General features: G+C 41.0%; 1 protein-coding gene across 1 annotated transcript; it reads right to left on the minus strand.

The window, feature by feature from the left end:
• Positions 1-4,656: 4,656 nt before the first annotated feature.
• On the minus strand, positions 4,657-24,485 carry CHP1 (calcineurin like EF-hand protein 1). The gene is made up of 7 exons (XM_039704831.1): positions 24,233-24,485; positions 17,962-18,034; positions 10,894-10,974; positions 9,606-9,733; positions 8,658-8,719; positions 7,600-7,722; positions 4,657-6,287 (listed from the first exon to the last, which is right to left on the minus strand). Exons 1-7 carry the CDS (start codon positions 24,297-24,299, stop codon positions 6,234-6,236), a joined length of 588 nt encoding a protein of 195 aa, XP_039560765.1. The 5' UTR covers positions 24,300-24,485; the 3' UTR covers positions 4,657-6,233.
• Between the last annotated feature and the right edge of the window lie 1,295 nt (positions 24,486-25,780).

The raw sequence follows: 25,780 nt of genomic DNA on the forward strand, positions 1-25,780 counted from the left end.
AAGCTACAAGGCAAAGGTGAGAACTTGTTAAAGAAAGCCTAAGACTGGTCTGAGTGAAGAAAGAACAGGAGTGCCTGAGTGTGGAGGCACCAAATGTAACACTGAGCAGGAGCTGGGCTCTAAGGGGCTTACGTTAGCAGCACCCAGGTCAGCAGCTCACACCCCCTGCCACTTCAGCAGCACTGGAGACAACACTGATAACCCACAGAGGCAGGACAATGTAGAGACACAGGGCAATGTCCCCTCCAAAAGAGTACACAAAGGCACATCTGAAGCCTGGAATGGTTGCCAGCTGAGAAAGAGGCCAGGAGACAGTAAGGACCTGACGTCCCCTGCCAACACAGACTGCCACGCTGTTGGATCCACAGCATCCATGCTGCTGTGGTGCTTGGCTGCTGTAGAGACATCTCAGGCATCATACACACTCCACCTTAATGTTTTGTTTCACTGTGTGTTCTTAAATAAAACCCCTTTCACCAGGTTTCCAATGCACACCTACTTCATTGTTGGTACAATATTTTAACAGTACTTTGTACCACATCAGAGAAAACAGGAAAAACTGCTTAAAGACGAGCTTTCAATTCCAAGATACACACACTGTAGGAATATGCTCTACTGTTCAGGCAAAGAAACAACCCTTCTTCCACACTCTATTTTACAAAAATCCTCTTTTTTTAAATCCTCTGAAGACTGTGCAGGTTTTGCATCTCGCACTCACAAACTCTGGCATGTCAGGACTGGTTTCAAACACTGCTCCTGTTTGAGTTTTTAAGAATGAACATAGCCCATGACTTCTGACACCCCTGAATAAGAGATGACCACCATGAGATGCATAGCTTGTTCATGCAAATTTTCACACTGCAGACTCACAGCACTGTGGGCAAGATTGTTAAGCAATGCATATTGATTTGATATATACCAGAGCAACAGGAAATTCTGGTATTTTTAAGACACTACTTCTCACAGCTCTTGTGCATTGAAAGCAATTAAGAATATGAATCCATATTAATTTCTTACTGCTAAAGTAGTGTACAATTTCACACAAAAGCAAGCTGATTGCTTATTATTCTTCTAATGATAATAAAACAGAATTATCTTTATATGTAGTATGCCAAAGACAAATCTCCTGGCATATTTTAAAAGTTCATGACAGATACATATAAGTAAGAATATTCATCAGTAGCAGCATACTGTGTCTTAATGTTATGTTGCTCCTAAGCTGCTATTACTGTTACTACATGAGTAATGTTGCACACGAAAATCAGCAAAATGTTCCTTAAGAAATTTTTCTCCTAAGTAGCTCCTGCTTTCAGGACTAATTATAAGACATGCTTATATTTCTTTTGAGTTATTTCACCAATTACAAAGAACTACCTCATTATTAGGTCATGTGTGCTAACACACCATGTCTCCACAAAATCTAAAGTTATGCTTCTCATTTAACCACTTGAACTTATTTCTTTTACCTGACACGCAGATTGAAAATGCGGTCACAATTCTAGGACGAACTCGAGATTTTAAGAACTGCTATCAAATATAGAACACAAGGAATCTCATGCTAGTGACACTAATACTTTTGCTTTCAGTAAGAACTGTTGATCCCCCCATTTCTTTTTTCTTCAGATTTAAACTAAGTATCATTCTCTAGCACAAAATAGCACGGACAATTTTGAAGAATTCAGGGCATACCTGGCCTGCATGCTACTAACTTGGAAATAAGAGACAGTGTGTTTAGCAACAGCTTCACATGTCTCATGGTGTCTTAAATTCTTTTTACCTTATTATCAACATGAATTTATAAGGCTAAATCAAATTCCACTATAATCTCTCCACTTTCCATAGAACTTGTTTTGCAGGGTAGATTTTTGTACCTTCTGGCTTTGTCAGACAGCTAGGAAGCCATCCCTTTTGTGCACTCCTGTATCAGCACTACAGACATGCTAAAAGGATATAACCATTCAGATTAGCAGAATTCATCCAGCCCACACACCGCATGAATAAGAAGGATAACAGCAGCGTAGCAGCGTTCGGCGCTATGCTCGTAGCCAGACATGCGAAGCCTCATTTCGGATGTCACATTTGGGTTTCCCTCCCGCAGGTGGCTGCGGGCTATGGCCGTGCGGGGAGCAGGCTCTCCCGCTCGGCCATCGGCGGCAGCCCGGAGCGCCGGGACGCCCTCGTCCCCAGCGCCGAAGTTGCTCAGACTTTTCAGGGCGGCGAGCGGGCAGCACCGGCCCGGTTCCGGCTGCGGTCCGTCCCCACACGGACAGCGGCGCGCTCCTCGCCCGGGGCCGGCGCGGCGAGGGCGGCCAGCCGCTCCCACTGCTCCGGCCCGGCGCCGCGGGAGCGAGCCCGAGCGCGGGCCCAGCCCGGCCACGGGGCGGGACGGGGAGGAGGGTGCGCGGGCGCTCGGTCCCGGCCCAATCAGGGATCCGGCATCAGGTTCCGGGCTGGACGCGGCCGCCGCTCCCGCCGCACTCACCTGAGCGCGGCCGAGGCCGCGGGGCCGCGGCCGGCCCGGCCCCTCCGCCTCCTCCGCCCCTCACTCCGCCATCTTCCCCTCCTTCCCCGGCCTCCCGGCGGGGGCTCGCTGCGCCCGGGCCCGCCCACTCGACCGCGAGCCTATTGGGCGCCGTGCCCGTGCATCAGCCCTCCGCTATTGGCGGCGATTGGCCAGCGGCGCCGTCCATCACGGCGCTGGCCTCCCGCCTCCCAGGCGGCCCGCTCGGATTGGCCCCGGGCAGGCTCAGGGAAGGGATTGGCTCGGGCGGCGCGAGCGGGACGGGCCCGGGGCGAGTCCCCCGGGGAGCTCCGGGGCATTTAAAGGCGCCGCTCCGCCAGGGCGGCCGGCCGAGCTCACCCGGCCGGAGGGGCCCCGCTCCGGCGGCCCTGCAGCGCCTGCTGAGCTCACCGAGCGTGGTGGGTGCTCCGAAAGGCGGCCTTCAGCCGTGCTGCCTTCAGTCATTCTGCCGGGTTTTTGTCATCTGCTGCCTTTTTTTTTCTTCCTTTTTTTTTTTTTTTTTTTTTTTTTAGCAGCGGTAATTTTGCACTTCAAGCTGATGGGTGGATGCATTGAAGAGTGTGAAGAGGAGTACGTACCCATTCAGAAAACTCTGGAGAAACACCCCCGTCTCACCATGATTCATCCCAGATTACTACAAACCATTTCGCTCCAAATCTTAACACGTGTGTTCAAACATTTAATACAACGCCTTCCTGCCGTGTCACGTTTTAGAGCAGACTGCAATGAAACCCTTTTGCTAACTTCACTATTATACCCACATTCTATTTACAACCAAAGCTCCAGATTCCAAGAACCAAAAGCAGGTTTTTATGTTCTATTGTACACTTATAGAATGTAATTTTTACTCCTGCTCTTGGTGAGTCAAATCCTGTATTTGGATTCTTTTCCTTTCCCAGTTGTTGCCAAGCCAAGGGGCCTACAGCTTTCAGTACTGATTAGATATCATTTTTATTTATTTATTATTTATCATTTCTGCTTTTTAGTCTTCACAGTGCTCTGGCAACCGCTTGCCACCATGTATTTCGGCAGTCAAGCCTCCAGCCAGTCTCAATGTAAACTCAGGGCTGCAGATTTGAAAACAAGACTATCCCTCAGTAGCCTGGAGGGATAGACTATCATCTCTATTTAAAATCCTATCCCTTGAACTACTTTTTCAAAAGACAAAGATGAAATATTAAGTAGCTTAATCTCTGAGCTGCCATCATGTTCACCTTCAAGATGACCTTTATAAGCAACTAGGTATGGTAAAAATACTACTTTAGTGGAAATCTGCTTGTATCTGTACAGCTTAGTTAAATTTAACAAATTTAAGATCTCAGGTCTCTTACTGTCTACCACATTTTAAACTATATAGATTTCAGAATATTGAGTAAGATAATTATTTACATGTGACATTCTGCTAATGGCAAAGTTAGATTCTGATAGTTGAGAATCTTTTTTTCATTGTAGGAAGGTTGGTTGTTCTTTCATTGATTGTGTTATGGTGTTTGGTTTTTTGGTTTTTTTGGGTTTTTTTTGCAGTACATCTGTTAGACCATTTGTGTTCACCTTCAAGCACATTAGCCAAAATATCTGACATCTGAGGGGGGAGTTTGTAGGAACAAATGTCACAAACGAGCCCTCTGTGTCCTCTTCTGGAGCTCATGTTTTGCACTGGTTTGCCAGCAGAATAAAGGATTATCAATACTCTGAAAATAAATAATACTCTGATCAGTTACAGGAAACTGATCTGTAAGACCTGCTAGCCCCATTCTTACTGGTATTTAGCTCTATCCAGTAATTAAAGGATAGTTGGTTGCCCTACAGGAAGAGCTGGAGGATGGCTTGGTTTTGGTTTTTGTTTATACAGTGAAGGTTTATTTATGGATTGATAAATACAATATGCAGTCTCATTGGGACAGTAAGGCACAACTGTAGGTTACAACTATAGTGTCAGAAGACAGCAACACCTACCTCTAAGCAAATCACAAAACCTACAAGCAATTTTTACTTTTCATTAGTACTGTTACATTCCTATTTTACATGAGGCAGTTATAAAAGTATAATGTTTCTTTCTCATAGAGAGCAGAGCTTTTTAATTTACATTTCTTTCTAGAACTGTGCTGCACTCTACAAAACTATGAAGTGCAACATTTTACTTTTGAATTCCTTTATTTATAACAAATCAAAAATCCTTCAGAGACTTGCATGTTATCTTTCAACGAAAGTGATTATTGAAGAAACTGAGAAAAAAGGAAATGCACATTTAACAGTAGTTTTGAGACTGGTAAGTATTTATAGAAATGTTAACACACAACAGAAGCAGTTATAACACCAATTCTTCAATAAACAAGCTCCCAGGATTTTTTGGTTTTATTGAAAGTATCTCCCAGATTGTGGAATGCTCCAGCTGAACTACACGAGATCATATGTCAATCTAGCCACAGAAAATAGTTACTATTGAACCTTCAAGAATACTGATCTCTTGAATTTATCAGCATTATATTAATAGTATTAATCATCTTACACTTGGCAAAGAGATTTGTATAGAAATACATTCTGAAAAATCTGGGATAATATGATCTTTCCCAAATTGTATTCTTATGCCAGAGCTTTCTTAAATATAGCTACCACCCTCAACACAAATATAACAGACCAGAACTTTCATACTGAAAAATATAAATAATTACTCATTATGCAGGCCACTATAATTGGGAAAAGAACCCTATGAAATCAGTTTCACGATTTTGTGTTTCATGACACTGTTACCAGGGGGCAAAACAGAACTACAAATCCAGATTTTAGCATGACTGGTTTTCTTGCATTTTGTACACTGGTAAACAAATTTACATTTTCAGAAGCAAAACCACCCTGGTGAGGGGAGGGGTCTTAGACAAAAACAATCTGAAGAGGACACTTCATGGTCCACCGGCTTCAAGCCTGCAAGCTATGCAAAGGAAGAAACAAGTTTCTGCCTCTGCTGCTAGAACAGTTCAAGTGACATAGTGCAGATTTCCTATTCCTTTTGACAATACCACAGCCTGTCCCCACCATAGATTCTACTATTATCTCTGTGAATTCATCCCACAAAGAACAAAATCTGTTCACAGTACTTTAAAGTACTCTTAGCTATCATCATGCATTTGTGCTAGTTGTACAAGAAGCCATAGAAGTTGAGAAGTTCTCAAGTAAAAGGCAGACTTAGAAGCACTGAAGAAACAAGTCTGCGTGTAAAGAGCCAAATGGGAAAGGGGCAAAAATATTTTTTTTTAAAAAAAGGCAGCTGTAATGTGGCAAAAGTGAGTAATTACCAATGCACCTCGTATTTGAGTAGATGCTTGTCTCTGAAACATTTCAGAGGGCACTTCTGTGGCATATTCCTGTTTTTCCATTCTCAGATTCAGAGCTCAGAAGAATCAGTTTGTAGATTAAACAGTAGTGTTTAAGGAGAGATATTTTTACCAAAACAGTAGTGCAGAAGGAGACAAGAGAAAGGGCAAAAAACCCAGGATGGACAGCATTCAAAAAGCTCCTTTTCCAAGTTGCATGGCAGCCATTTCCCTTTGTTCCTGTTGCACAGGGAATGTTCACATTGGTAGAACAAATCAGGGAGGGGTTGGAGATGTATTGTATATGCACCAGTAGCAATGCTCTGGGGTATGGTGCTAAGGAGAAAATGAAGTTCTATTCATTACATAGTTGGAGTAGAAAGGAATAGGCTCTCCATCCATCAGTGAAGGAATCGAATGCTCATTTTCTGCTCTACATCCACCTTCTCCAAAACCTGCAATAAAATTGAGAAACAGCTACTTAAGTCACTGTACATCTCTACTACAAGGTTTCTTATTCTAGTAGTGAGGAAATGGGCAGGAACATGGGATGTCTTCAATTTAGCATGCCAGGCCTTTATCTGGATGGAGACTGCTGTTTCTCATTGTGGGCTAAGGTCCGTCCAAGGGAAGGAACTCGGCCATCAAAGCCGCAAGAAGGCCGTCGATCAAAATGTAACTATGTGGGTTCAGTCTGCCAACAGCACAGAAAGGCCAAAATGATTTCCAAAACTAGATTATGTGGTAATGTCCAGCCAGGAAACACAAGGGAGAATGGAGTAGAGAAAGGGATGTGAGCAATCATTGAAGAGCAAAATCAAGACCAGAGCACCACTAATGTAGATGATTGTAAAACTGGGCTGGCAAGTTCATTCACTAAATTGCTATTAACACTGAGGCATGAAGATATTACTCTGCTCTAGGCTGTTTCAGGTAGTAGACTCCAGTGCTCCAAGATGAGAGTAATTTATGTTTGAAGCAACCTCTGGAAGTCTTTCAGTCCAATCCCTCAATTCCCACTTAAAGGAGTACCTGCTAAATCAGGTTGCTCAGGGCTTTGTCCTGGTTAAGCTTTAAGTATCTCCATGGAAAGAATTTCTATGTCTTTCAGAAGCTATGACCATCCTCTTAGTAAAAAGTTTTCCTTAGAGCAAACCAGGATTTCCCATGTTGCAACTTGTTTCTGTTGCCTTTTTGTTATCTCCAAGATAAGTCTAGTTCCTCTTGTCAATAGTATCCCATTAGGTAGCTGAAATTGTTCTGCTACAGGATAACTTTCTCCACTGACTATCTAAAATGGCTTCCTACTATTACCTATTTCAGACTATCAAAACATGTAATTCAAAGTACCAGAGCTAGGAACTTGAATATCAGTATTAGTTGTGTTGCTAACAGATGAAATCTACACATGAAAGCTGATCAGTGCTATTACAGCAGAAGAATTCATCTGTTATAACTGTGCTAGTAGGTTACTTGTGTAGAAAGAAGCAGTTGCAAAACAAAAAGTGAAAGTTCTTCAGTATATTCAGGGCTGTAGCTTTATTTAAGAGTATAAAGAAACATGTGGACTAATTATTAGCACCCTGACAGTATTAAAAAAACCCAAAACATGACTAATAAAGGGATGAAAAAGCTAGCAGGCGGCTTTGCCCAAATGCAGGCACAACTATTTCAATGACTCCCTCTCTGTTCCCATTTGCATTTGTCTGAATGACTTGCTCATTACTGAGCAGCTTCATGAAGTCAGTAAAACCATAGTTTACAAACCTTTACAAATTCTGCAAAGGAGATGGCACTATCTCCATCTTGATCAGCTTCCTGGATTGTCCTGTCAGCAATGCTGCCCAACTGTTCGTCAGAAATATTTACACCAACCATCATCCGTAATACCTGCAGCATACAAAACAACCATCACTGACATAGGAACAGAAGTATTCTTAGTGCTTTCCTTTTATGTGTACTGTCAAAATAACACCACACAAGATTTACACTGAAGTAAATGTACAGAAGTCTGGCTAGAAAGAAGTCTTTCATGAAATACAGGTATCTTTTGCAGCTACCATTGACAAAGAATCTTGCTTTTTAACTAGGCAGCAGGAAGAGGCAGAAGCAAGAGAAAGTTTTGGACCTCGAATGAGTAACTTTCTCCAATGCTTCTATACTTTTTCCCCCAGAAAACATACCAGCATTTGACTGAATATCTGCTGTTTGAGATATTTGCCTACAGGAATCTTGAAAGTATGTGGTCCAATGACAACTGCCATTACCCTCCACATTCAGTAAAGCATTTTCTGAGTGGATAGAAGAGGGCAGTCGCAGGCAAAAACAAACCTTTTTCTTACATCAGGAACCACAAATTGCCATGTGTACTTCCCAGGATTAGTAGCATGCAATTACTCCTAGCACAAGCCTAGTTTCATACATATGCAGAACTGATGAACTTTGATTACCTTTGCTGCAATTTCAAGAAGTTTGATTCTGTACAGAGGATGCACAGAGGATCAGGCAAACAACCTAATCCACCTCAGTGACTGTCCTTTTGAAATCCTTTTAGAAGCACTTTTGAAAGTTACAGAAGGTGGTTTTTAAGGAGCTTAGTGTATTTGTTGAATGTTTAGGTGTCACTAGCAACAGGCTCTGCCTAGCCTACCAAATAACAATAAAGTCCATACTATATCTAAAGCTTTAAGGCACAGGTAAGCAAAGCCACCACATTACGCCAGCAGTTCTTTTGAGAACATGTTGCAACTCCCCTCTTCTAAGTGGGTATGAAGTCACAGAGAACATCATGATTGAGTCATTCAAAGCAGCCCTGTGCTATTTACCTGGAGAAGCTCATCCCTGGAAATTTTGTCGTCTTTATCTAGATCATACAATCGAAAAGCAACTACAGGGAAGAAAGAAAGAAGGAGCAATTAAATTCAAGTGCCATTATTTTTCTTCATAACAATAGATGTATCAAAGAAAAGCAACAAAACTATGCACTTGTAAATTATTTTAAGAGAATTAGCTTAGAATTTTAATTCACCATAAAACTCATGCTCAGTTCTATAAAGAATTGTTATCACACACAGGAATAGCATTATTGCCAATAATGGAAAATTTTATGTTCACAAGCACTCTGCTTGCAGGGTATTTCCTAAAAACTCCAAGTCACAGAGAATAATTATCACTAAGATACAGTGAGACCTTTAATTTCAGAGCCAACCATTTTTACATTATCATTCATTCTCTTTGACTATATTCTGCATGAGATATGACAGAAATTTTAAGAGCTCTGGGGACTGTTGCCAACTCTGATTAGCAAGAAAGTGCATTCTGCTTATATACTGTAGGCAGACATCCAACTACTTAAGAAAGTACTCAGCTGAAGGTGGGGGAAAAAAAGTAGAATTATACGGAAGAACTGAAGAAATAAGCATAAAAGCTCATTCATGTATGGGATGTGGCTTCTAAATCTGAAATAATTTTGAATACAAACCATTTTGAAACACTTCTGTATGAGACATTTTGCAAAATATATGTATTACTCAAGAGTTAACTAATTCCACCAAATTCTAATATAACAATGGCTCAATTGTTGACATTCTGAACAGATACGGTTCCAAGTAAGCTTTTTAAAAAAACAGGCATTAGAAAAGATCATTCCACAGGAAATAACTGTGCAGGAAATCCCAAGCCCCTTTCCTCCATTCCTAAGTGGGAAAAAAAAAACCCAACCAAAAAGAAGATGGAAAAATAATTTATTCTATAGGAAGGTTCATATTTCTTACAGTGGAGCTTGTTACTTCTGCTGTTCAGTGGTTCTGGTCCATTCTGGTCTTTGCTCTTTTCATTATCTTCTATGGGTCGGAAGTGGGCTAGCGTCCTCATGAATCCACGGAAATTCACCTGGTCCTCTCTGTGTAAGAATTCAGCAGGTCAGTTTTTGGCATACCTTCTACAAGCTCTTCATTTCAGTAAAGAAGACTATTAATATCCAAAGCACCAAGACCATGTGAACTCTTTCATTCCCACCTCCGCAAGGTTTGGCTGCCTATGCTGTTACACGCTGAAATCATGCTGTTACAAAGTATGATGTGTGAAAAAATAGAAGCTGTGAGAAATCTTACTGAGGGCTCCCCTTCCCTGACCTGCAAAGTCTGTTTAAGATGAAGCCCTCACCCTTAACCCATGCCTGAGCTATGCTGCTGCTACGCCTGAATGCAACAATGTATATTGCTGATCTGGATTCACTTGACGCTAGTTTCAGCACTGTCAGGCACTGGACTGTTGGTTGACCTGACTGCAGTCACTGGGCCTGCTCTGTTTTTTGTGTTCAGGCGTGTGCCCTTCTCCACCCTTCCAGCTTTGCTGCCATCCTCGGCCCCTGCCTGTGGGGCTGTCATTGCTCACTGCTCTCTGACAGAGTTCTCTAGTTTCTCTGGGAACCAGCCATGTAAGTGCTTCCCAGGATGCCTTTCTGTTCAGTAAACCCTGACTGGTTTTAGCTGATATTATGACTTGATTCCAACCTTCATTAAACAGTAACAGCAACTGTGTTCAAAAGATTCCATAGAACAATGCAGAGAGGTATAATGAAGAGAGGACAATACTGAAAATTTGATAATCTCTTTGGATTTGCATTACAAGCATCATAATCTGTCTTAAATGTAATAAAAACCTAAAATCAACCAACCAAAAAATCCAACCTAATAACAATGGTACATTTACTATATCAGAAACAATAAAACCAAATTAGTTAATTGTAACACTACTGAACACAGAATAGTCTTGATACCAGTTTGTTTTAAGAACCAAAGTCCACATACAGCCTGGAATTTCTTCATAAGTGTTCAGTAGTTTAGGAAGAAGAGTGAAAAACTGTGACAGAAGCCTGAATAGTCAATAAAGCACAAAATAGTTTTGTAAAGTCATAGAATATTTCTCACAAGTTTGAAGTGTTCAGTTATTAGTCAATCCAAATTCTATGTTTTAATTATCAGCATTTCACTCCTATGAAAACTTCTGACAAACTACCAATTTTGTGCCTGCTTATAAATTCCTTTTGTTGAAACTCACCCTTCTGGAAAGAAGGCATTGATAATTCTGTCTCCAAGTGGATTGATGGCAAGCTCTGGAATCCGCTGGAAGTCTTCACGGCTAAGGAAAGCAAGAACACAACCAGTCAGAATAAAGGTGAAGTCAGAGAAGAAGTTGCTTAAAAAGAATTCACAGGAAAACAACACTGGAATCCTAGCTCTGCAGCAAGACATTTGGTAATTTTGAAAATGCAACTTTTTAAATCATGTTTTCTTTATGACTAATGGCACAAAATAAAACAAAAGACAAAGCCAAACCTATATTGCATTACAAACTAGCAGTGCTCATTTATCATGTTAACAACCCTTCTCAGACACTAACATAATTTGTGCTAGAAACCTTACTGTAATTATGTCAACTAGTTTGCAATGTAAGAAAAGGGAAGCTTCTGAAGTTGCTTTGAAAGAAATTACGGCTCCAAGATGAAAATATTTATTGGGTTTTTAAATAATTATTTTGGTACTTAATCATATGAGTTGTCATGACTTTTCCAGAGTGTCTCATTTCAGATTCTGGAAGAACACTATACTACTCCAAGCATACTATAGGTCATTAGCATGTTCTGATAGATGTTTTTTGTTTGTTTATGCAACAAATCTGTATCTTATTATAAACACCAAATTTCAGATTATTTTAGCTTCAAACAAGCAGTATTCCTATTTTAAACTGGCAATTTTACACTTTTACAGGCACCTGTACATCAGATAAAATTTCACCAGTACAGGCAAATACTCACTGCTCTTGCCAGCCATTCTCTTTTCTGGTCATGATTATATGTACAGAGCACAATATAAACACAGCTATGCTTACATTGTTATTCTTCTGATCTGAAAGACATCATGAGTTGTACTGCATACACATTTTAGAACAGTATGACATGAACACAGGCTTCATTCTCCTGTTAGAATTGCACTAGTATTTTCTCTTTTCTTTCAAGCTGACAGACTGTCAGTGACAGGAAAGTGGGTAATCTTGATGTGACCAAGGCAAACAGACCAAATGTGTCTTAGTGAGCAGGTTTGGTTGGTTTGTTTTTCCTTAAAACAGAACACAGCAACTTATCAGTTAGTTGAAGATGTACTTAATGATCACCTAGATTTTAAATTGCAAACAACAAGGGGGTTAAGCTGTAAAAAACTCCAACACTATTCTGCCTGGATATGTAACATGACATTTCCTGCCCCATCTCCAGAAATACTGGCAGCTCCCTTCAAGTCAAATGCAGTCCTGCTGGTTTTGAAGTTGGGGTCAAAGTCTCACACTTGATTACTGAATGTTTGCTCAAAACTATGCTCACTAACTAAACTGGCAACAAAGTCTGTCTCATGGCATAATTATACCAAAAACCTGGTTTACTAAAGTAAACACAAACAAATTTTGAGATTTAAATATAAAAGCCTTTTATAATGCTGTGATATTAAAGGGTAAAAAAGAAATTGGCTGACTTTATCACCAGTCTAGCTCAGGAAAGGCAGAAAAGCAAGATGTTCTAGTTTTCAATGTATTCTAAAGCACTTTTTGCTCCCAGTCACCACCACAGCACCGTTAAGAATCCTAAGCACAGTGCATCTGTTACAACATGGTTAAACTGTCTGACCTTCTAATACAGCGACCTGACCATATTTTTAAGTTATCCCAGCACACTTCTGCTCTGACCAGGTCCTGTGTTATTTTTAATAGGCAAAGTTAGCATCTGTTTAGCATGAATCAACTTGTTACCAGACCCTTCAGGACTGCTGCATTTTAAGCTGTTGCTGAAGGGCAAAGTATGCATTAGTGATTTAAGCAGGAGATGCAGTGATGTGGAAAGCCTATGTCCTATTAACAATATTTTAACAGCAGAACTTCAATGTCAGTGCTAACTTTATAACCTAAAAGCAGCAGCTGCCCTCTCTTCCACATGGACCAAAATCCTAATGCTTCAGAATTTTTTACTTGCATATCATGACATTTTAGTATTCAGCCTCAGTAGACACTTGGCATTTCAGCCTCCAGTGATTCTGTTTTCTAACAGGAGATTAACAATTAACCACAAATAATTCCCTGGTTTCAAATCTATTTGTCCTGTCATTAGCAGGGCTGCAGTAGAGCACTTCTGCTTATTAAGAGCACATTACTGAGTGAGTGTTATAACTGAAATAGCTGCAACAGCCATAAAAGCAAATGAATGTGAAGTAAGTTATTCTCCACTTTATAAAGCTAAGCTTTCCTACAGTCATTAGGGAGCAACTTCACCTGGCTGAAGCTGGTGCTTACATGAAATTTAATACCCTCTACTTCTTATGTGTTCATGAGCAACAAGGTTCTTCTAAGGTATCTTTATATGAACCTTGCTCTTATGAAATCTTTGCTTAAATGCAACAGGCAAAGCAACCTTTAATTGCATGTGAACATTATGCAGACCAACCATTTAATACATACGACAGCACAATTAGATGTAATTTGCAGTGAAGAATTTCTAGATTCTAAGCAAGGCAAATGTTCCTAAGCATGAGTATTCCCTCCAAGGCACAGAGCAGATCCCTACTGTAAAGTTGGTTCTACCTTATCCCAAAGACTGCAAGAAGCCTACAAGACCCTTTATTTCCTTCCATTTCTGGTTGGTCATTCTTCTGTTACTTCTAGATGTTAGCAAAACATCCCTCACCAGGGATGAGGAGGGGTATCCAAAGCTGCGGAAAAGTAAAATAATGGAAAGGAAAAAATTCCCACATATATGTGCATCAGAAGTGGCAGAGGAAAGGAAGGATACAGGTAACAAGAATTACTTGAAGAAGAGAAATATTTAAAAGCAGTAAGGTGTATCATGCAAGGTGATCAAAAAGATTTAAGAGCTTACTACTGAAGAGGTTCCATTGCTCTATTACCTTGCTAACACCAGCTTTGTCATTCATCTAACCTTTTGATGGTCTAATGTATCCCCCATAAAAAAAAACCCTACCTTCCCCCTCTCCAATTAGCTTTCTGTTGAATTCACAACTTGAGGCAGTTCAAAAAATTCAAAAAATCTAAGAGCATCACAGCTGACAATGAGGTGCTGGAAGCCTGGAGAAGTTATCAGGAAAGAATATCAGTATCACCCCCCTTCAGCATTGTGTCATCCATCTCATCTAACTCTATCCTTACACATGCTCTAAACAAATGTTAAAAGTTGCTTAACTATCACAGCACTAATTGGTTCATAAACGTAAGCCAAGGAGTATGCAAAAAGGTGATAATTAGATGAGCAATAAGGAAGGAAAGAAAAAAGGCAGCATGCATAAAGTGTGGTTGAAGATGCAAAAATAGACTATTCTTGTACCCTGTCTTTTCCAATCCAAACCCATATCCTTCCTGTCTTTTCTATTTTAGATAAAGCTAAAAATGCTTTGCATTTTCTTGAGTGAAAGTAAAGAATTCCACATTCAGAGAGCTAGCTTTTATGTTTTGCAATCCTGCAGTATCTGTTTTACCTAATAAGAACAAGCCTGACATCTTTCCAGACCCAGATGGTTCAGTCAGCTGACAAAGACTGACAGATGGCTTGGTTGGCTCATGTTACCCTTCTCTCAGGATCAGAGGCTTTCTGAAGTTCTCCAGAAGACACGTGTGAACAGCTTTCACAAACATGAGACATGCATGAACAGCTCAGTGTGTCTATTCTCTGCAGTTACCAGCTTTCAGAACATTTTCCCTTCCTTCCTTCTTCCATGCTTACCAGGCTATACCAATTACTGTACAGTAAAAACCATTTCTCAAGTGCTTAACCTATCTTTCCCCAGTGCCCAAGAAACTACTTTTAAGTTGGAGGTTTCATACAAAAGTTACATGCAAAGATTGCAGTGTACATAAGTACCTCCTTTTATAGCTCTGTACATGTCTGTCTAGAGCTACTTACTAGTTGATAAACTTTGGAACAAAAGTATTCTTGTGTGGGGTACACTGCAGTACCAGCACAACTAAGCTGGGAGAATCACTAAGCAATCACATACTTACCCTGTTCATGCTGTACTATTTCCTCTTACTGGAAATCAGCATGTAAGTAAGGAAACATGCACTCTTTTCTTCCTGAGCTATAGTTAGCATGTAGACAGAACAAGTATATTCCAGATTTCACAATTTAGATGTAGTTATGGACAACCATTTTGTTTTGGCAACTCAGCATGTCACAATATTGAAATCAAAGGTGACAAAAGAATTTTCAAGAACAGTTTTGTCTTGTATTTTCCAACATGGTTTTGTTCAGATGGTGGAAGTCTGAGGGAACTTACTAATTTTGTTTAGAAAAAGTGAAGCTAAGGAAAAATACAAAATTTTTCTACACTTTTCAAGAAAGGTGAAGGTAAACCCAACATTTCTACTTTACAGGTAAAAATGGCTGTAGTCACTTAGAGAATAAATATGTGAGAGGGGAAAAAAGGAAGCAAAAAGCAAAAATTTTTTGAAGACCAAGCTTTGTCTTTACCAATAACCATCTCTAATATTTAATTTCTGTAACTCTTTAAAAACAAAATGCCTTGAAATTGCACATAGGTACACTGGATAGAAACATCTATCAGAAAAGATTTCTGCTTTTGACTATAGTTCCAGAACTACCCAGATTAATCATTATCTACCAGATTTTCTGTACAAAGTGCTCTTTACTTTGCCCTTCTTCAGAAGGGTGTTACACATTTAAAGATTTATTTTGTGCCATAAAGAACTGACTGACATTTATTTTCCTAATCATGGTCACATGAGTGATTTTGTCATGTTTGATTTGTAAGTCAAAGGTGTAAGTCATCCTTGCGGAAACAATAAATCTTCCTCACAGGAAACAAACAGAAGACATACCCTCTAAACTGTTTAGTGGTAGTAAGCAAGTGATAACTACTTCTTACTTGTCTTAAAGCATCAGGTTCTCTTTGATCTGTATCTCAGAAACCAACATCTATGACCTTCCAAGCTGTAGCTCTTGCTCTCTCCTCAATCTATTTTTCAGCAAGTAGTTTTCCAATACTTAAACTTAATAGTGTCTGCATTTGGAGGGTACCAGAACAAGTTTAAAAAATTGAATGCCACTCTTAAGTCAGACATGTTTGAGAGAGGGCTATGCTTAGGGGCCAAGACTGCAAGTTAAGCGGTTGTAATACGCAGTTGCTGGGATTTCCCAAACAACCTCCACTTCCTTTCCACATGATTATCAACAATGGAAGTCTACCTCCTCCTGATGCATAATACTGTCAAACTAAGCATTGTGCAACAGACAGTCATAGCATATTTAATCAATTACTCCTCTTACATAAACTGAGTACGATCACTTTGACATTTATACAAACCTTATGGATTCAGTAAGTGAATTTAGTATTGGAGGAGGACATGGAAGAGTTGAGGAAGAGCGCGTCCTACATTCAAATTGCTACTGACTAATCCAGTAGCCATCATCTTTATTCATCAATGAATATTAAGTTCACATATAAAGTTTGAAAAGGCTGTAAATGTTCTTTTCCAAATAATTTTAAACATAAGGAGTTTTAAGCTTATCTACGATCTCATCAGTTGATCTCTACATGAGAATTGCCAATGCTACATTTTATATAATGCATTGGTTTAAGTGTCAGAGTGGGCTTTTGGAAGTTCCTGCATATCCCATTCCAAACCAATTTTTTACATGCACAATCCATTTAGTCATCCCTTCAGCTATGCAATCTAGAAATTTACAGGATAGCCTCCAGTCTCACTGGAGTCAATCAGCCTCAAAACCTACACAAGGCAAAAGGGGAGGGAGAGTATTTTTAACCCAAAATAATCACTCTGTAGTCCTGTTTACCATACAATTCCACATCCAATTACTTAAATGCTGAGAAGTCAGCAATTTGTGGCACCAGAAGGAACTGCGCATTTCCCTCAGGAAAGGAAACTGCAGCAAGCCCAAAGTACTGCCAAAGACCATGTATCTCACAACTTGCCACTTTGATCTTTTAAGAGGTGATTCCAGAATTACAGTTAGGTTGGTTCATAGGTAGGCCTATAGCTTCTCTGGGTTTATAGTGCATCCTGCAGTTATATTTTACAAGATCACATACAAAACTTCAGGTAATGCCTGATTCACTGAATTTGACTGGGACAGAGCTGCTATGAAAGAAATTAACTCTCTAAGAGCCAGATCTCATGTTATGCTACAATGATGTCCCTTTCCCCTTCCTCCTCTCTCCTGCATTCTTCTCCAGCTTTCCTGTGCCACTGTGGCTATATGGTGAATGGGAAATAAAATCCACAAGAGCAGGGAAAGCTACAGAATGACAGCAGGCAGAGATATATTTTAACAGGCCATGATCTAGCCACTGTTTACCTTTTGGTTGAGAATACTCTTTTCTAGCAGACTTGGTCCATCAAAATGAAACATATTTCACAGATAAAGTTAAAGACTCATCTTTATTTAATTGACTAAGCTGTCAGAAACCAGTTCTGTAGCTTTCAAGTTGTAGATAAGAAACAAACACTAAAGATCTTAGAATGTCCTGCACCACCACTTAAATAATAGAATGTTTGTTTAGTCACAATGACTTGTTTCCAGCTCTTTTTTTTATTTTTAAGCATACTAATAGATATGGGTGTTCAATAAGAGGTGCAAAGTTTATAAATATAGCAAATGGATTGCAGATCCAAGTAGTGTTTAAAGACACTGGATATCAGAAACAAGTATAGATCTTTTTTCTTATGAAAGCCAGGATAAAGATGACACAGCAGAACCATTTTCATATTAAATAGTAGAAGCAACATATAAAGAAAGGTAAGAAATAACAATCTGAAAGTGTTGTTTCACAATTCTGAACATTTTTATAAGACTTTGAATACCAAATCTGAACTTTCTCCTATTAACTACTACAAACCTTCAACACTACAGTAAAGACAGTTGGCATTTAGAGCACCTCAGCTCAACAATTAAACCTTTCAGGTAGACAGTACGTATGAAAGAACATGTTATAACAGCCTCAGTGACTGACCAATGAGAAAAACATGCAAACATCCTGCAACAGCAAGCCACTGATACAGATGTGCCAGTGCAAGTGCAGCTGAATTACCCACCTAAGAGTGCCATTTTCGCCTTTGTCCAGGCTGGTGAAGCGACTGTACAGGCGGGTGATTTGACTGTGGGAGACTGAAGAAAAAAAGAAACAAGATGACAAATTAGCATGTCAATGATTCCTCATAGGAGAAAACCTCATTACGCTGAACTGCACTGTTGCCACAAGCTGTATTCAAAAAGAGTTCACATAGAACCATTACACTGAAAGCACATGACAAGAAGCATTTAGGGACTTTGTGAGCTATAAATCACAGCTTAATATTCAAGAATCTACAAATTAGCTCATTCTTCAAAACATCTAACTCCATCTTCTACCCATTTCTATTTTTATATTTAACAATTTTTGGTTACCTGACTCAGTAATTGTCAATTAAAAAGAAAAAAATATTTGATTCACAGTTCCACTTTATTTCCTTTCATTCCTTTATGGCTAGAAATAATCTGGACACAGCCTACACTGATGATGTCTATATTACTCATGACACTAAAGACCCCTGCTATAGGATCTTTCCTTCACTTTTGCTTATCTCTATTTCCATTGTTTGTTTTCCACCTAAGGACAGAAAGTGAACCAAGTTCCTCTGCATCTGGAAAGTGGTCAGAGAGGCTTTAATTTTTACTTTACTTTTCTCCCTTTACAGGACTGCTGAAATCTGAACATTTTGGGGCTCAGAGAATAACCTGAATTGGAAGGGACCCAGAAGAACCACTGGAGTCCAGCTCCTGGTCCTTATAGCACTATCCTCAAGAATCTCACCGTGTGCCTGAGAGCATTGTCCAAACATTTAATGAACTCTGTCAGGCTGCTGCTGTGACCCCTCCCCTGGGGAGCCTGTTCCAGTGCCCATTCACTCTCTGGGTGAAGAACCTTTTCCTAATATCCAACCTAAACCTTCCCTGTCACAGCTTCATGCTTTTCACCAGAGGCTCACCAGAGAGCAGAGATGAGGAAGGCTTTGTTCCATAATAAAGATAGATTTATTATTAAATGTAATAGTATTTTTTAGATCCTGCATTAAACAGAGATGAGGAAGGCTTTGTTCCATAACTTGGAGCCAAAGATAGATTTATTATTAAATGTAATAGTATTTTTTAGATCCTGCATTAAACCAGCAATACTGTGGTGCTCAGCCCTCTGTTAAGATCTCTCTGCCTTCGAGGGAGTCAACAGCTCCTCGAGCCAACAGCTCTTCCCAATTTAATGGCACTGGCAAACTTACTTAGTATGCCTTCACAAAGATGTTAACGAGCCCGCCCTGAAATGAAGCCCTGCAGAACCCTGTTAGTGACTGGTCACCAGCCTGATGTTACCCCATTCACTGAAACCCTTTGTGGCTAACCGGGAGCCAACTGCTCACAAAATTAGTTTCCAGGCTTCTAGGGCATGGAATTAAAAATTAGAAAGCTTATTTCTAAAGAAATTTGAGAAGGAGTTGGGCTACAAAGCAAGCAGAAAGTTATTGCAGACTTTAAGTCTTTAAACTTTATTGCAGTTTGAAATACAAATTACAAAGGCAATACTAAGTTCAGCATAACTGTGTCAACATTACCAAGGTACTAGACAAGGCAAGATATCAGACAACTAGATCTAAGTCTGTGATGTGAGTGGGATAAATCTGTATAGAATAGCAATTCCTTTAACACTGAAAGAACACTTGTCCTGGTTTCAGCTGGGACAAAGTTCATTTTCTTCTTAGTAACTGGTACTGTGCTGTGGTTTTTGGATTTCATAGGAGAGTAACGATGACAGCACACTGTTTTGGCTGTTGCTAGGTAGTCCTTACCCTAAGCCAAGGGCTTCTCAGCTTCCCAGGCTCTGACAGTGAGGAGGTGCACAAAAAGCTGAGAGGGAGCACAGCCAGAACAGCTGATCTGATCTGAACTGGCCAAAGGGATCTTCTGTATCACAGAACATCATGGTGCATACTGAGGGAACTGGCCAGGAGGGGCCAGGACAGGCTGGGCATTGGTCAACAGGGAGTGTGCTGTTGTACTGTGCTTAATTTATCTTTCTTGGGTTTTATTTATCTTTCATTGCAATTAGTATTATCATTGTTATTATTAACATTTTTTAAATCATTAGTATATTTTACTTTATTTCAACTATTAAACATTTTATCTCAACCCATGGGTTTTACCCCCCCTCTCCCTCAGCTTCTATCCCCACCCTGACAGGGAGTAAGCAAGCATCTATGTGGTACTTAGTTATCAGCTGAGGTTAAACCACAAGGCCCTACAGGAGATATTGGATTTCCAGTCTTGTCTGATTAAGTTAAGAAATACATGAAATAAGACTGAATTGAATGTTTATGTGTACTCAGTAAACGTGTGATTCTCTACAATGTTAAACTAGGACTTACTGTAATTGTCAGATTAAGTAGTTTAAAAAGCCTTCACCAGGCCATGCACAATGCTTCTCCTACTTGCTCAAACTTACTTGGGAAGAAGTTGCACAGTAGTTGTTTGATCTGTGACAAGTGAGGCAAATTTCTTTTTTTTCAGGTTTGTTCTTTCTTTCTCGAGGCTATCTGTTTAGGTTCAACAGTTCCCTACTTTAGCATGACCTGCCAGGAACTGGGTTTTCAAACACATGCCCCTCCTCCCCCCCAGCCCTCCAGTCTCCTCAGCAACTTGCATTCTTTGCATAGGATTGGGCAATTTGCTCCGTTTCACCTCAGGCAACTTCTCTACAATCAGACTGGGCAGCTTGCTCACTTTCACGTTAAGAAACAGACACACACACAGAAAACAAGTACCAGTACTCTAAAGACTTCAACCTTCTGCATTTCTGAGTTAATGTTAACCACAACAACAACTGATGGTGAAAAAAAAGAAGGCTGGAGTTAGATCTCCTATTAGAAGCCCCATACTCCCACTCCTCCCTGTAAACAAAGAAGGTGATGAAAATTCTACTCAGCTACCATTCCCAAACTGATGCCAGCATCTACATTTTTGGAACACCGCTGTAACAGCTAGTATGTGAGCAATAGTACGTAGCTGTTGACAGCATCAGCATCTACATTTTTGGAACATAGTGTAACAGCTAGTATGTGAGCAATAGTACGTAGCTGTTGACAGCAGAAGTGATATTTTCATTAACGTCACACTAGACAAAAAGCATATCATAGCCCTGTGAAAAATGAGGATGATTCAGGTTCATCACTGTCTTTTGTTGTAATTTCCTTTGGCTCTCATCCCTCACAAAAGCTGTGTCACTGGACATTTTTCAGCGCATTTGTAAGGAAAGATAAAGATTCTCCTGAATACCCAGGAGAATTAAGATCTGCAATTTATGACTGCTTCTAAGGTTATGACTGAAAATTTAAGGTTAAGCCTTAAAATTAGCTGAAACACCATTTTATCTATACTGCTACTCCACTAAGATTCTCCTAAAAATTTAGGGTCAAGACCTCTAAATTAAGAATTGCTCTTTCTATTTTACTTAAGTCACTGTAAAGTTTTTCACAATTACATATTCTTGTCTACAACAGTAGCATAAACTCATATAAATATATATATACTTAGAAAAATATACAAATATACATCAGAAAAATCTATTATCTGCTACCATGCAAACATTTTTTTCTCCTAAATTAAATTATGAGCATTAATTTATTATTAATCCTTAGGTAGAGTGCTTCAAAGCATGGGAGCAAAGGGTGTGAACCAAATAGTTTGAATACTGTTACATTCCAACAGCTTTCCAAAAGCTTGCAACAAATGCAGGCAAGCAACATCTCGGGTCTCTCTGTTTTTTTTAGTTGTTACTGAAACATCAAAGCAATTAGGATGACTTCAAAGTGTTTTCATGCTTAAATCTCAAAATGTTTATATGCAAAGCAAACAATTTCCAGACAACATTATGTGAGATTTAGGACTGTCAACTTCAGGCTTCACACCTGCAGCTGAGAACCTGAAGCATTACCTTAGCACATGTGTCTGAACTTACGCTACAAAGTGCTTTTCACTACCACAAAAAAACCTGAATTTTAATCCAAGCAAATTTAATTCAAGAGATTGTGTCATTGCACAGCTTTTGAAAGATTATGCTTCTAGTGCCCTAAAAGACATGTTCTTCATCTGTTCTGCTGAAGAACATTAACACACGGTTTCTCACTCATGTCAGTATCATTAGCCATTCAGTTTTGTGCTACATGAAATTGAGCAGAAATTATATAATTCCAAAGCTGAACTCAATCCGGTTGGTTAAGTGTTCTACCTAGTGCTTCACACCTACCCCAGATGAACTGCAGAAAACACATTTCACAGTAAAGAGGCCAAAAAGGAATCCTTGGGAGCACTTATCAGACCACCAGTTCAAGATGGACTTGTAATGCTGCCAGATTTTTTCATGTCTACAAAGTCCCTTTCTCAAACTCTTCAGCAGCTAAAGTACCATCAGCATCAAGTTTCCAACAGACCACAGCAGTCTATTCAGCAACACTACCTTAGCATTCTGCCTGTGCACTTTGATCCAGACAACCAGTGTTTGTTTGGGTTTTTTCCCCCACCTTGTATAAATATTTTCACCTATATGAAGTGTATAACAGTGCTAACAGCTTGGTGGAATTTTCCATCTACCTAGAGAAGCATAAAAAGCTTCATAAAAAGAGAAAAATCACGTTCCTAAACTGCAGTTACAGACTGGGGAGAAGAAGAAAATGATTGATAATGTCAATGAGACACACTGTGATGACTTAGAAGCAAGCATGAGTCAGAGATTAGCAATGACTGGTTAACAAAGTGGTATTAATTATAAAATTTACTAGATAAAACCACAGGAAAATGAACAGACGTCAGGTCACAAAGCTGAAACCCACTAGTCATGACTTTGATCACCCTCTGATGGTGCACAAAAAGCATTTAGAGGCTAACTAGAGTCAAGTGGATTTATTGCTTACAATAAATGCCATCTTAATGGCATTTATTTAACTATCACATAAGTAAACTTTAAGGAATAAAACATGAGGAAAAATGTAAAACCTTCTGGAAAAATATTTCAGATTTGGGGTTTGGATTTTGAAGCATCTTTATAAATGAGAGGAGGCTACCTTTACGCCATGATCTTTGTGATTAAAAAGAAAAAAGCAATAGAAAGTTACTGCTGAATAAACAGACTTTGACATTCCTACTTGTTTATCACAGCCTTCCTGCAGAAGGTTTTCATGACAGATGGAAAAAGGATCATGGAAACTATGTTAACTCACTCAGCCTGCCACTACACTAGCTCCAGTGCTGTCTTAATCTTCTACTCCTTTTCTGTAGCCACGCATTTTCCTGACACAAATAAACTAACACTTAAGAAGAATATATTATACCATTTATATTGGAAAGAAAACTGAAGAAAGCATTTTCAAGTAGCAAGAACAGATCAGGATATATTCAGAAGAAAAACTGTCAGCTGGGCAAGGCATGTTAACCTGTCAAGTTTCCTGGGGAAACAAACAGCAAAGTGATACCTATGATGTTATGACCTCTGCTCTCAGATAGTCAGGACGGCATCCTGCATTTACTATCATTTAGTGGAACTAAAACATTTATTATCATTTGCTGGAACTCTCAGGCAATCATTCTATCGGGCAAATTAACAACACTGGAGTTTCACCTTCTCTAAGGTACTTCATGTTTATGCAGAACAACTCGATCAAATACTGTAGGGTAAAGTATCTAAATATTAGAGTCCAGCTTAAATAATGCTCTCCCAGTTGCTGACTAGTACAGGAATTTTCACTTCTTCTTAGTTAATAACACTTATCTCTTGTGAGTTACATTACCTCCTTTATGGTTTAAATGACACTCAGCATTCATTCTGAATACCCTTATGGCAACTTTAGCACTAGCCCATGAAACAAATAACACTTGGGGAAAAAAATTACTATCCAACGACAGTTTCTTTGGGTTAAAAATTGAGAAACTCCAGCCCCAGGCATCGAGACAGACAACTCTTCAAAACCCCAGGAGTTTTAGCTCTGACCGAATACAATACAGCACACACCAAGAGCACTGCTTCCCGTCTGTCCCACTGGGATCTCGCTGCTGCTACCGGCAGCGGTGGGGGGGAACCGAGAGGCGCTTCCCAGCTTTCCGCCGGCCTGCCAGACGTGCCCGGCCCCGGGGGCTGCGGGTGCCGGGACCGGGCGCTGCGAGCGCCGCGGCCGCGCCGGGCAGGCCCTGCCGGCCCCAGGGGCTGCGAGCGGCCCCGCGCCGGCCGCCGGCCCCGCGTCCTTCCCGCCCCGCCCCGCCCCGCCGCGCTCAGGCCCCCGCACTCACAGCCCGTCTCCTTCTTGATCTCCTCGATCTCCTCGTCCCGCAGCAGAGTGGACGCCCGGGAACCCATCGCCGCCGCTGGGCCCGAGGGGAAGGGAAGGGAGGGGCCGGGGGAAGAGTTACGCAGCCGAAGAGCAGCGACGGCGGTGCCACAGCCGCCCCGGCACAGGCCCGACCGCGGCCGCCGCGCTGCTCCGAGGCGGAAGGCGAGCGCGCAGCGACTGCCGCGGCCCCGCCCGGCCCTCCGCCGGCGGCCGCCCACGAGCCCGCGCGCACGCGTGTGGAAAGCTCCTGGGCACGGCGGGAGAGCGGCCCCCTGGAGAAACTGCGGTGTTCCTGCCTCCCAGGCTGAGGGCGGCTCCCGGTCCCGCGGTCTGGCGTTGTTGTGCAAATCGCGGAATCGCGGAACGGGTGAGGTTGGAAGGGACTGCAGTGGGTCACCTGGTCCAAGCTCCCTGCTCAAGCGGTACTTGGCACAGGATCCCATCCAGATGATTCTTGAGTGGTTCCAGTGAGGGAAACTCCACAACTTCTGTGGGCAAACCTGTTCCAGTGCATGGTTGCCCAACAATAGAGTTTTATCTCGTGTTCAGGCGGAACTTCTGTGCATCCATTTCTGGCCATTGCCCCTTGTCCTGTTGCCTAGCTCCACGGTACTTGGCACAGGATCCCATCCAGATGATTCTTGAGTGGTTCCAGTGAGGGAAACTCCACAACTTCTGTGGGCAAACCTGTTCCAGTGCATGGTTGCCCAACAATAGAGTTTTATCTCGTGTTCAGGCGGAACTTCTGTGCATCCATTTCTGGCCATTGCCCCTTGTCCTGTTGCCTAGCTCCACTGAGGAGGGCCTGGCTCCGTCCTCTGACACCTTCCCTTTAGATACTCATAGACATCTGAAGAAATCCACACTCAGTCATCTCTTCTCGAGACCAAACAGGCCCAGCTCCCTCAGCCTATCCTCCAGTTGACCATTCATCCTTATTGCACTGCACTGGTTGCTCCAGGAGTTCCATGTCTCTCTTGTACTGAGGAGCCAAGAACTGAACACACCACTTCTGATGCAATCTCACCAGGGCTGAGTAGAAGGGCAGAATCAACCCCCTCGATCTGCTGGCAGTGCTCTTCCTAGTGCACAGGACACCATCGGCCTTCTTGGCCACAAGGGCACTGCTGGCTCTTGGCTTGTTGTCCACCAGGACCCCCAGGTCTTTCTCTGCAGAGATGCTTTCCAGCAGGTCAGTGGTAATGATAAGCTTTTACCCTAAAGAGTGGAACCTGATGTATGTCTGTATTTTTTTCCCCTCCTTCATGTCAGTGAAGAATTTGGAAACTGGCAGAAGCATTCCAGGATTAAGGATAATTTTTGGTCAGGGAATAATCAATGGTGAGGCTTTGCTTACTGCATTTTGGGGCAGGGGGGTCATGCCAACCAATAGTTCAGCATTTTAAATCCTTTTTGGGTCATATCTGAATTATTCAGTTTCATTTTTTCTCCTAAAATCAGTAGGAATTAAAATGGTGTATAAATCAGACAGCTTTTTTCCCCCAAC

This window comes from Passer montanus, unplaced genomic scaffold (assembly GCF_014805655.1).
Source record: "Passer montanus isolate IOZ18808 unplaced genomic scaffold, ASM1480565v1 scaffold18, whole genome shotgun sequence".
NCBI classification, from domain to species: domain Eukaryota; kingdom Metazoa; phylum Chordata; class Aves; order Passeriformes; family Passeridae; genus Passer; species Passer montanus.